The following is a 13720-nucleotide window of genomic DNA, read 5'->3' as shown; positions in this document are numbered from 1 at the left end:
CTTGCTGTGCGGTGTCATCCAATACAGTACAATTTTCGTAAACGAAACTGAATGAATAAATCTTGTTATCATACTTCGTTGGTTTTGATTACGTTTAAGTCACCCCAACACCCCTCCACCGACTCCCCTTCCCCTCTCTACAACCAACTATGGCATACAAGCGATGACACTAATAATAAGTAATTACTCCCGGCGTACAAACCACCTCGCACACTCGATGTAAAATGAAAGGGGGTCCCGGGTTTTAGTCACCACGACCCCCACCCCAACCCTCCCCAGGCTTCCCCACCCCTCTCCAACCGCCAACAATTACGGCATACAACATTCGAACACAATAAAGTAGTAAATCCGGGCTGTTAAAGAAAACGCTATATACCTCAGGGAATGGAAGGGATTTTCGGTATTTACGGGGATTTTCGGATTTTCGGTAATTCCACCGACCCGATGACTCATTCTTGACAAACTGTCTATCCTGGATGTACATTGATTGATACATTGATACGGACTTCACTCTACATCATAAAAAGTAAAAGGAGAAAAATTACAACAAAAACATTATAAAGCTATTAAAAAATGTCAATATATTACTTGAAATAACTGATGATTATTGTCTCAAGTAGCGATCACAAACACAAAAGTTCAGTAGGTTGTAGTTTCTGTTTGGAAATTCCTGAAAGTAGTTTTAGACAAAACGTCCCCAAGCAAGAACAGTAACGGTAAGGTGAAACCGTTTTTAAAGCCCATCTTTTACTTAGTGTAAACGTATTTATTTAAATGAATGAGATACAGGAATGATTTCACAATGTTCAATTAACTAGCATCTATTAAGTTTCTGAGTGGATAGGAAGATAAGCATTTAGATACTTAAATTAGTTTTTTATCATGGTGGAGTTAAACCCATACCACAACGTAATGAATGTTGTGTTTTTTAACGTTTATACAATGTTACTTTGGCAACCAATACACAACCTTGTTACAAGGTTTCGTAATTACAATGATTAATTAATAAGCATCTATAAAGAATCTGAATGAATAGGTTAATCGGCATTTGGATACATTAATTAGCTCTTTACCATGGTTGAGTTTTATACATGTCACAACGTTATGAATGTTGCGTCTTTTTAACGTTTATACAACGTTACTTTGGCAAAGAATACACAACCTTGATACAACGCTGAGACGGCAATACATAATAACGTTGTTACGACGTTGCATAAATGTTGTGGATTGGTTGCCAAAAAAAACGTTGTCATAACATTAAGTCAACCTCAACATTCATAACGTTTTGGCATATCGTTGCTACAACCTTGTCACAGCATTGTCACAACGTTATGTGTTAAGCAAAAGATGGAACCATGTTTATGTGTTATAAAAATTGGCGAAATGTGACTTTATACATTAAATGTATATATATATTACCTACAATATAAGCAATCTAAGTAAGCAAATGAATCATGCTCATACTGTCGTTTTCACAGTATATTTCAAATAAAAGCTACATTGAATTGATTTGGAGTAAAGTGAGGTAATAAGCTTATGATATTTACTGATTACATCGGCCATTTTTCACTGACCAACATGAAGAATATTTAATTTGAAAATGCTTGTTTCGACTTGTTGAGTAAATGTAAAATAAATAAAAAAAGAGTCCGGAAATATGCAACTGGCAAGTTTTATATAGGATAACGTTTATTTTTTATAATGATTTTGATAAAAAAGCTCTGTTTTAATTAGAAAAATATATATTTTGAAACTAACGTTATGATTCATGCACTTTATATTTGTCGAGTTGACATGTGCAAAAAGTAGAATAAACTTAAACAATCCAGGTGCATAGTTGTGACAGTAACTTGCTCAATGTGCATTAATCAAACAAGGTTATATACATATACTTTGTCCATCAAAACGACCAGGATAACTTTGTCACAACATTAGGACAACGTTTTTGTAGTTTACGGAAACCGCGGAAAAAAGTATCCCAATGTCTTTAACACAACGTTAGTGAAACGTTAAAATAACGTTGTCCAATCACTTAAAGTTCATTGTCATTTCAATACTTGCAAATCATTATGAGATGCTTGTCTTAAATCATTTATTATATTGATTATAATTTGAATGATAATAAGTGGAAAAGTTAAAAAATAAATTTAGTCGCAACGTTGTGACAATGTTATACATGCCACAACCTTCATACAACGACATACTAAAAGAACATCTACATGTACATAAAAATATGTAACGAACAATAAAAATACAAACATCGAAAGTTTAAAATCATGAGGCAGGTACGAAATGACTTGTGTAAGAAATAACTGTAAACCCTTGGTTCACGGATATACATTATAGTTTGTACTACCAGTTATTTAAATGTCCTGAATTTACTTTAAAGATTTTATCATGTTGTAATATGTGTTTGTAACACATTTTGAAGTAATTTAAAGCCTTGTTCTTATGTTATCATTTATCTGCAGAATTATGTATTATCAAGTGTATAGTGAGTGCGTCAGTGTGACCTGAATAAACATCAACCAATCAAGTAAGGTACCACTGTTTTTAATTTGCACAAAAACAAGGCACCGTTCAAGGGCGATAATATTTACCGGTCTTTCCTGGTAAAATCCGGTCTCATAATTCCCGGTTCATAACTTATGGCTCCAGGCAACGATGTTTGTTAAACTAATTTGACATTCTTATTTGCTTTTATTTGTAACCAAATGGAATAAAATATATAAACATTATGTCTAAATTTATGCAATTTGTAAAAGGTCTAAACTTTTTATGCAATTTGTTAAAGGTGTAGAGAAAGATCGTTTTCTTATAAAATACTGAGGACGGCTAGAGTATGAAGTAACTTAGAACTGCACCTAAATTATGTTATGTCAAAGTTGGTTTATTGTTCTAGGAGCTAAGACATTAAAGATACTAGGGGAAGAGTGTTTATTTGAAGTTGCACGATTCTTAAGTAAGGAACACATTACGTCTCCATTTTTCCTTTATAACTATTGTGCTATTCGGTAACATTGAATAAATTCGAATACCTTCGTAATTATTACACAACTTTAGCAGAATATATTTTATTTGTCAACTCAAAGTTTGCAATTAATCTCTAACTGTTGAAATATGATGCTGATTTATTTATTCATTTTTTTCTGGTTATAAGTTATTATCGTATTATTTCTAAACTTTATTAGAGCCTTTGCATAACAACCATTTATTCTATAAAATTGCCTTTATAATAAACAACAGTATTTTATGCTGAAAAAGAATTTGAGAAAATAAAGGGATAGACTAAACGTACGAACCGAACAGTAGCCGTGCGTGTGTAATAAACCGAACAGTAGCCGTGCGTGTGTAATAAACCGAACAGTAGCCGTGCGTGTGTAATAAACCGAACAGTAGCCGTGCGTGTGTAATAAACCGAACAGTAGCCGTGCGTGTGTAATAAAACTGGCTAATTCGTTTATCTTGTCCTTAACGAGGAACATGCGCTAATCTCTGACTAACGTTGTACATGTATAATGCATTTACACCTTTCATGGTATGACATTATTGTTTATTGTCATAAACCTGTTATGAAGTGTTCCTTGACAAAATATAATATGTATAATACTAATAATTAATAAACTACTGAAATATTCCGAAGGCTATTTTACAAATGAAATATAACTAACAAGATACAAGATTCTTTATTTAAAGTCGTCATGATCGTTGGAACTACGATGCTACAAATTTATAGAAGTAACAAATCTCAGCTAATAGTTCCGCGAGTTCAACATCAACCAATTGGACATGGCAGTGGTGTCTTTGCAATTGCGAATGCTGTAGAATTTTGTTTTAAGAATGGCTATGTTAAAACAAATGTAATTTTCGTTGTAAGTGAAATGAGGGAACATCTAGTCAGTTGTCTAGAAAATCAAAAATTCCATCCGTTCCCTAAAGAAAATGAGTCGCGATCCCTAAGACTTTCAACATAAAAACATTATGTTCATGTGAAATGCCAGAATTCGTCGATAGTTTAGTTATTTGCGAAAATAGAACATGCAGGAAAAGATTCCACATCATAAAATGCGTCGGCATAAAAAGTAGACGATAAGTTGGCAGAAATATATATGACAACTGGTCGTGGCAGTGCATCTCCTGCAGCAAAATCAAATGTTAAACAAAACAAAAAGGTTAGAATTCCTGAAGTACTGAGTAAACTTACAAATTTGATTTACATGTATTCATGCATTGTTTCTATTTGTATTACTATTATTAATAGTATACTTATAACTGAATTTAATATGAAAACAACAATGTGATTGTTATTCATGAGATTAATTTTTTGTACACGTGCATATTTTAACGTTTTTATCTTTGCCTTAATTTATTAAATGTTTTATTGATAGAAAATATGAAATAATTATCATAAAATATGTAATGTTTTAATCAACTGTTATCTTTATAATTCTATTACCCCCCGCGGTCATACACACCTTCTCGATCACGCCCGATAGCTACTATAAAATTTTGAAAACAGAGACCGGAGGAGACCGGGACCGGGAAATAGTATCGCCCACCGTTCAAGACATACAAGACGTTTTGACTGAAAGAAAAGGAAAGGGACTATCAATTAATAAATATTTTTTGGCAAAGTGTATTGCAGTCACAGCATGTGAAATTTATATCAATAATTGCAATCATCATTATTGCAACACTTTTTATTTATTTTTATCGATTATTCATGAAGAAAAATGTTTATTATTTATTTTTATTTTTAACTGCTCCCTAACCCGGAAGTGCTCGCCTGCTTTAGTTTTAGTTTGTGGAAAGATGACTTTCTTTGAAAATGATCACCTTCGAACAGAAAGGTCCATTGTTTTTTAACCATTTGTTAAAACCCACCGAAATGGGTTTATTTCACTATAAATGTGTCTGTCAAATATTTCTATGATGAACATACGAAGTTCTGAACACCAGTTTCACTGGCACTGTGAAACACCCCTCAGAGTCAGACTCCAAAAAGTGTATCTTATGTTGCAACTTCCAAATTGGGTTCTGTACAAATTTTCAACCCAAAAATCTTGGTAGTGTTATTGTCTAACTTAAGTTTACCCATTTAAGATTTAAAGCACATGACTAACGTTACTTTTTTCTTCTAAACTGTGTTTCTTTCTTGGTCACGAGATGCAAAACACCAGTTAACATTGCAGACCAGAAAAGCTGTTTTAGCTATCAAATCCTATGAAAGACTGTTTGGGTGCTTTAATAACAAAGAACTTTTTAAACTGTTTGACTCTATGGTGGTCCCCATTCTGACATACAGAGCGGAGATCTGGGGTTGTAGCTACGCCTCTGAAATCGAACAAGCTCAAAGTTTGTTCTGTAAAAACTTTCTCAGTCTAAATTTAAGTACTAATTATTGTATGGCACTATGTGAATATGGTCGTGTTCCTCTTTGAGTGATATATTATTCAAAATGTATTAAATACTGGTGTAAAATTCTGCATAGGCAAAATCATTGCTACCCCAAACATTGTTACGTTATGTTAAAACGTCAGGAGGGTATTGGAAGAATAAAGTGGAGAAATAAAACAGTTAGAGAAATATTATTTCAGTATGGATTTGGTTATGTCTGGTTATGGAAACATAGACGACATAAATTCTTTCAGCGCGCAATTTAAACTTCGCTTAATCGACTGTATGACTCAGGGGTGGCACGACACCATTAATACATATTCAAAATGCGATATCTATAAACACGTTAAATCCACTCCATAAATTAACTACAAAATTTGTTCATGGGCTTGCGCGATTAAGGTGTTCAAGTCACCGGTTAAATATTGAAGTTGGCTGGCATCTTAAGATAGAAAGAAATGACAGAATGTGTGCATCCTGCTTTATAAACAAGAACAGGCGTTAGAAGATGAATTTCATGCGTTTTTCATATGCCTGAGGTTCTCAACTGTAAGAAATCAGTTTTTATATAGCTGGTACACGGGTTGTTTTCACCTACATGCCTTTTACAGACACCTACTGTCAGATAATGTTTTTGTTATGAGACAAAGTGACAATATTTATTTTTTACTTGTTAAAAATGGCAGATTATTATTAAAATTTGTATATAATGTATTAAGCAATGTCACCACTGTTTTGTAATTAATGATGTATATAAAATAGTTTGTACAGTAAAACTGCAATCGCTCGAGGAAGCCGGAGACCGAGCCAAACCCTCGAGGGAACCGATGTTTCAAACAACCCGAATTTCAATTTTCCAGTCTGTTAAGAAATATCTTTCAGTGTATTTTAAGTTTGAAGTCGTCAAACCAACTGTTTACTAAGACACAGATAATGTGTTGTGTTGTGGAAATTGCTCATATGTTCAAAGGCTGCCGTATACTAAATGTAAAATGTAAAAGAAATATCAATAAATGAATAAATAGAAATGTTTATTTTTACAAAATTGCCATATTGCAAAGCAAAGTGACAAGAAGGAATTATTTTCAGAGATTCCAATATCGTAGTGTTTATTCATATTTTTATTACTTGTTTACATTTCTCATTTATAATTATCTTCTCAAATGCCCTTATCAACTACTATCGGTCATGCGTAAACAGTGATAAACGTTTTTTCACACGTTATCAAATTGCCTTTCAACTGTCATTGAAATTTTTACAACTTGCGAAAATTTTAACACCTAGCAATTGTTTGTTTATTTTGGAACATGTGTTCGGTAAAAAGTGTGAAAATTATGACTTCAAGGGAGCCATAAGTTTTGTGCATGATTTGTGTACTTGGGACCGACTAAATTGCTTGACTCCTAGACATATTTAGGTTTCGATGCAGCGTAGGTATATTTTATATGAAAATTGAAAAAAAACGTTCAGGACCAAGCTCCGACCTCGAGGGACTGCAGGTTCTCGACTGACCGCTTGTTCGAACGACCACAGTTTGACTGTATTTTGAGCCGGAGGCATTAATGTACTGAATAAAGTTGAGTTGAGTTGAGCAGTTTCTTGATATTTATTTAAAAATAAACAAATAAAACTCATAAAATGAAATAACAAGTTTCTTCTGGAAAATAATTTAACTATATTAGTTCTGTCTGGCTTGTGCTGTTAAGATAAAAAATCTTACAACAAGTGAGACTGTATTCAACTGGTTATTTGTGTGTCTGGGGAATCTAGTAAACAGGAGTGAGCATGGTGACACCCAGCAGTGACTCATGATTATGTGATATTAATTTAAAGTCTGATGTAAAAGTACAATAAACGTAAGCTTTCCGAAATGGAATCATTTTTCACAAACAAATATAGGCACACAGCTTACTGTTTAAATGCTTCCTCACAATGATGTTTAACACTCTTATTCAAAATTTATACATATCCATGTTTAACAAACATACGTTTTGACTGATAAACCTTAACCTACTTACTAAATAATGCATTTATGGAAAATATTAATTACTGATAACAGGATTGTAACCGTGAATTTAATAACAGAAAGCGCTAAAATATTAAATGATTGGTGAATGCTAAAAGATTAACTGTGGTCTACTACAGTCTCATAAGGTAGAAAGACCGTGTTTTATGCTCATTTCTTTCAAATTGAACTCGGTATTCTTCATAATAACCATTTTTCTGACATTTATTCATCCTTTTTGGATTTTAAAACAATATTATTAACTGTGGTAAATCTTATTTGGGAGTTAGAGTGCATCTTTTTAAAGGAAGGTCTGTCCTTATCTGTAGATTCTAACAAATTCCAACAAAACACATGAATGTACACTGAAATACATTTCACAGTCTTGACATGAGAATGCCAAAATATTTTAGATGAAAAACCTACAATTATTAAAGTTTAGAAAAAAAAAATATAAAGAAGGTAAACATAAATATATGTATTAGTTATACGTTTAGTGCTTATATTAATAATATATACAGTATTTTATGTTTTAGGTTCAATCTTCTTCTTCTGGAGCCAGGAGAAATCTACTTTGATGACTTCAGTGTCTATTACTTTCCTGCGCAACATAGCAGAGATCATGCTGACTTTGATGAAAACATGTAAGCAAATTAATACTTGTGTGCTTGTCAAGGCCAGATTTTTTTTATGTAAAGTGTCTAAATATCATTTTCACATTTAAAAGTGGCGCAATTTTGGAGTCATCAAATGTAAACTAGAGCTCACTATAAAAACCTTGCATTAATGCATCTTTCTGAAGTGAGGCTACCAAAATGATAAGGAAACGATATACCCAAACAAATTAACATTCCAACAAAATGTCTAATGGTAATAAACAAATAGGATCTGGTTCAAAATATTAGGATCATGTACGGATTGCTATGGTCGGAAGCGTGTGCGCTAACCGAGAACTCAAACACAATGGTCTCGTTTCTGTCTTCACACTCTTCCGGTTTAAAAAGACGCGGAAGTGTATCGATTACGTAGTCAATAGGAAATGCATTGATAAATTCAGCTTTGGATCCTAGTGGGGAAGTGAGTTTGAGTCCTGTCGCTATTTCCATTGCACAGGTAAGATAGTAATTTCTACCGTTGTTACTTAACTGCCTAGACCCTAGTTCCGTTAGAGATTCTACCTGAATGTCTTTAGCGACATTATTCCCTGCATCCAACCTAGCCACGTACGAAGACAGTTCCAACGCCCATTGAAACATCTTTTTTTACTACAGAAAACAGAGAGGACACTTAAAGATTTGTTCAAAGTCAGCTGTGTTTGTACCGAAGGAGAAAGAGCATCCAATTTTGAAAGTCGGTATTAGTTTAATAAGTTGTTGTTTCTAAATAGAAGTTTGAAGATTATTTTTTCATGTTGAAGTATACTGTAGTATAAGTATATTTAAAGATTTTTTAATTAGATATTCAAATGTTGAGATGATACCAGTATAAAGTTGTTTAATTTCATACAATCTTGGTAGACATGTTAAATAATAGAAATAACATTAGACTATGTCCTATTCACCTTACAGGGATACAAAAACAACAAAAACATCTATTTCAGTTCCCACTGAAAAATGTAACATCTATTGAAGAGTTCCCAGGAAACTTAAAATCAAGGTATTCACCAAGAACTTTTCATTTTGTAGATAATGCATTTATAAGTATAAACTGTTGCTTAATGCATGTGTAGTCAGTGTTGTTTGATGGTATTTAATGGTATTTTGTGTCCCTCATTTGGTGTCTAGTGGGCCTTAACCTAATGCAGCTAAGGTACATGTACAAGGCATTATTCTGCTAAGGAACATGTATGATGCATAATTCGCTAAAGTACATGTACCATGCATTATTCCCCTAAGATACATGTGTGATGCATTGTTCTGCTAAGGTACATGTATGATGCATTATTTCGCTAAGGTACATGTGTGATGCATTATTTTGCTAAGGTACATGTACGATGCATTATTTCGCTAAGGTACATGTACCATGCATTATTCCGCTAAGGTACCTGTACGATGCATTATTCTGCTAAAGTACATGTACCATGCATTATTCCGCTTAGGTACCTGTACGATGCATTATTCCGCTTAGGTACATGTACGATGACTTATTCCGCTAAGGTACATGTACCATGCATTATTCCGCTAAAGTACATGTACAATGCTTTATTCCGCTAAAGTACATGTACCATGCATTATTCCGCTAAAGTACATGTACCATGCATTATTCCGCTAAAGTACATGTATCATGCATTATTCCGCTAAGGTACATATACCATGCATTATTCCGCTAAGGTACATGTACTATGCATTATTCCGCTAAGGTACATGTACCATGCATTATTCCGCTAAAGTACATGTATGATGCATTATTCCGCTAAGGTACATGTACCATGCATTATTCCGCTAAAGTACATGTATCATGCATTATTCCGCTAAGGTACATGTACCATGCATTATTCCGCTAAGGTACATGTACTATGCATTATTCCGCTAAGGTACATGTACAATGCTTTATTCCACTAAAGTACATGTACCATGCATTATTCCGCTAAAGTACATGTACCATGCATTATTCCGCTAAAGTACATGTACCATGCATTATTCCGCTAAAGTACATGTATCATGCATTATTCCGCTAAGGTACATGTACGATGCATTATTCCGCTAAGGTACATGTACTATGCATTATTCCGCTAAGTTACCTGTACAATGCATTATTCCGCTAAGGTACATGCATTATTCTGCTAAGGTACCTGTACGATGCATTATTCTGCTAAAGTACATGTACCATGCATTATTCTGCTAAGGTACATGTACGATGCATTATTCCGCTAAGGTACATGTACCATGCTTTATTCCCCTTAGGTACGTGTACCATGCATTATTCCGCTTAGGTACCTGTACGATGCATTATTCCGCTTAGGTACATGTACGATGACTTATTCCGCTAAGGTACATGTACCATGCATTATTCAGCTAAAGTACATGAACCATGCTTTATTCCGCTAAATTACATGTACGATGCATTATTCTGCTAAGGTACATGTACCATGCTTTATTCTGCTAAGGTACATGTACCATGCTTTATTCCTCTAAGGTACGTGTACCATGCATTATTCTGCTAAGGTACCTGTACAATGCATTATTCTGCTAAAGTACATGTACCATGCATTATTCTGCTAAGGTACGTGTACCATGCATTATTCTGCTAAGGTACATGTACCATGCATTATTCCGCTAAGGTACGTGTACCATGCATTATTCTGCTAAGGTACGTGTACCATGCATTATTCTGCTAAGGTACCTGTACGATGCATTATTCTGCTAAAGTACATGTACCATGCATTATTCTGCTAAAGTACATGTACCATGCATTATTCTGCTAAGGTACGTGTACCATGCATTATTCCGCTTAGGTACCTGTACGATGCATTATTCCGCTTAGGTACATGTACGATGACTTATTCCGCTAAGGTACATGTACCATGCATTATTCAGCTAAGGTACGTGTACCATGCATAATTCCGCTAAAGTACATGTACGATGCATTATTCTGCTAAGGTACATGTACCATGCTTTATTCTGCTAAGGTACCTGTACGATGCATTATTCCGCTAAAGTACATGTACCATGCTTTATTCCTCTAAGGTACGTGTACCATGCATTATTCTGCTAAGGTACCTGTACGATGCATTATTCTGCTAAAGTACATGTACCATGCATTATTCTGCTAAAGTACATGTACCATGCATTATTCCGCTAAAGTACATCTACCATGCATAATTCCGCTAAGGTATATGTACCATGCATTATTCTGCTAAGGTACATGTACCATGCATTATTCTGCTAAGGTACATGTACCATGCATTATTATTATGCTAAGGTACCTGTACGATGCATTATTCCTCTAAGGTACATGTACGATGCATTATTCCGCTAAGGTACGTGGACTATGCATTATTCCGCTTAGGTACATGTACAATGACTTATTCCGCTTAGGTACATGTACCATGCATTATTCCGCTAAAGTACATGTACGATGCTTTATTCCGCTAAAGTACATGTACCATGCATTATTCCGCTAAGGTACGTGTACCATGCATAATTCTGCTATGGTACGTGTACCATGCATTATTCTGCTAAGGTACATGTACCATGCTTTATTCTGCTAAGGTACATGTACCATGCATTATTCATCTAAGGTACATGTACCATGCATTACTCTGCTAATGTACATGTACCATGCATTATTCTGCTAAGGTACCTGTACGATGCATTATTCTGCTAAGGTACATGTACCATGCATTATTCTGCTAAGGTACATGTACCATGCGTTATTCCGCTAAGGTACCTGTACCATGCATTATTCCGCTAAGGTACCATGTATTATTCTGCTAAGGTACCTGTACGATGCATTATTCTGCTAAGGTACATGTCACATGCATTATTCTGCTAAGGTACATGTACCATGCATTATTCTGCTAAGGTACATGTACCATGCTTTATTCTGCTAAGGTACTTGTACCATGCATTATTCCGCTAAGGTACATGTACCATGCATTATTTCGCTAAGGTACATGTACCATGCATTATTCCGCTAAGGTACATGTACCATGCTTTATTCCCCTAAGGTACATGTACCATGCATTATTCCGCTTAGGTACCTGTACGATGCATTATTCTGCTAAAGTACATGTACCATGCATTATTCTGCTAAAGTACATGTACCATGCATTATTCCGCTAAGGTACGTGTACCATGCATTATTCCGCTAAGGTACGTGTACCATGCATTATTCCGCTAAGGTACATGTACCATGCATTTTTCTGCTAATGTACATGTACCATGAATTATTCTGCTAAGGTACATGTACCATGCATTATTCTGCTAAGGTACATGTACCATGCATTATTAACTTAAGGTACCTGTACGATGCATTATTCCCCTAAGGTACATGTACGATGCATTATTCCGCTAAGGTATGTGTACTATGCATTATTCTGCTAAGGTACATGTACGATGCATTATTCTGCTAAGGTACATGTACCATGCTTTATTCCGCTAAGGTACTTGTATGATGCATTATTCTGCTAAGGTACATGTACCATGCTTTATTCCGCTAAGGTACATGTACGATGCATTATCCTGCTAAGATACATGTGCTATGCATTATTCCTCTAAGGTACATGTACCATGCATTATTTTACTAAAGTACATGTACGATGCATTATTCCACTAAAGTACATGTACGATGCATTATTCTGCTAAGGTACATGTACTATGCATTATTCTGCTAAGGTACATGTACTATGCATTATTCCACTAAGGTACATGTACCATGCATTATTCTGCTAAGGTACCTGTACGATGCATTATTCCACTAAAGTACATGTACGATGCATTATTCAGCTAAGGTACATTTACCATGCATTATTCCACTAAGGTACATGTACCATGCATTATTCAGCTAAGGTACACATACCATGCATTATTCCACTAAAGTACATGTACCATGCATTATTCAGCTAAGGTACATTTACCATGCATTATTCCACTAAGGTACTTGTACCATGCATTATTCCACTAAAGTACATGTACCATGCATTATTCAGCTAAGGTACATTTACCATGCATTATTCCACTAAGGTACATGTACCATGCATTATTCAGCTAAGGTACATGTACCATGCATTATTCCACTAAAGTACATGTATGCTGCATTATTCCACTAAAGTACATGTACCATGCATTATTCAGCTAAAGTACATGTACCATGCATTATTCAGCTAAGGTACATGTACGTTGCATTATTCCACTAAAGTACATGTACGATGCATTATTCCACTAAAGTACATGTACCATGCATTATTCAGCTAAGGTACATTTACCATGCATTATTCCACTAAGGTACATGTACGATGCATTATTCCACTAAAGTACATGTACCATGCATTATTCAGCTAAGGTACATGTACGTTGCATTATTCCACTATGGTACATGTACCATGCATTATTCAGCTAAGGTACATGTACCATGCATTATTGCACTAAAGTACATGTACCATGCATTATTCCACTAAGGTACATGTACCATGCATTATTCCACTAAAGTACATGTACCATGCATTATTCCACTAAGGTACATGTACCATGCATTATTCCACTAAAGTACATGTATGATGCATTATTCCACTAAGGTACATGTACCATGCATTATTCAGCTAAGGTACATTTACCATGCATTATTCCACTAAGGTACTTGTACCATGCATTATTCCAC

General features: G+C 34.7%; 2 protein-coding genes across 4 annotated transcripts in view; one reads left to right on the top strand and one right to left on the bottom strand.

Moving 5' to 3' along the window:
• Nucleotides 1–686, bottom strand: part of LOC128243102 (uncharacterized) — a 40894-nt gene extending 40208 nt beyond the window's left edge. For 2 of the 3 annotated variants that reach the window (XM_052960630.1, XM_052960633.1), the window contains exon 1: nt 589–673. The gene's annotated coding sequence lies outside the window, so the exon portion shown is untranslated. Of the gene's footprint in view, nt 1–588 lie in introns of all 3 variants that reach the window. The other variant, XM_052960631.1, reaches the window with a different exon arrangement.
• Nucleotides 687–4759: 4073 nt separating this feature from the next.
• LOC128244845 (protein FAN-like) overlaps nt 4760–13720 on the top strand; it is a 73859-nt gene continuing 64898 nt past the window's right edge. The window contains exons 1-4 of the mRNA XM_052962948.1: nt 4760–4850; nt 7939–8046; nt 8674–8752; nt 9003–9058. Of these exons, the coding sequence (XP_052818908.1) occupies nt 4813–4850; nt 7939–8046; nt 8674–8752; nt 9003–9058 (281 nt within the window). The 5' untranslated portion in view covers nt 4760–4812. The remainder of the gene's footprint in view (nt 4851–7938; nt 8047–8673; nt 8753–9002; nt 9059–13720) is intronic.

The sequence above is a fragment of the Mya arenaria genome, chromosome 8 (assembly GCF_026914265.1).
Source record: "Mya arenaria isolate MELC-2E11 chromosome 8, ASM2691426v1".
In the NCBI taxonomy this organism is placed as follows: Eukaryota; Metazoa; Mollusca; class Bivalvia; order Myida; family Myidae; genus Mya; species Mya arenaria.
This window is presented reverse-complemented; position numbering and strand designations above follow the sequence as displayed.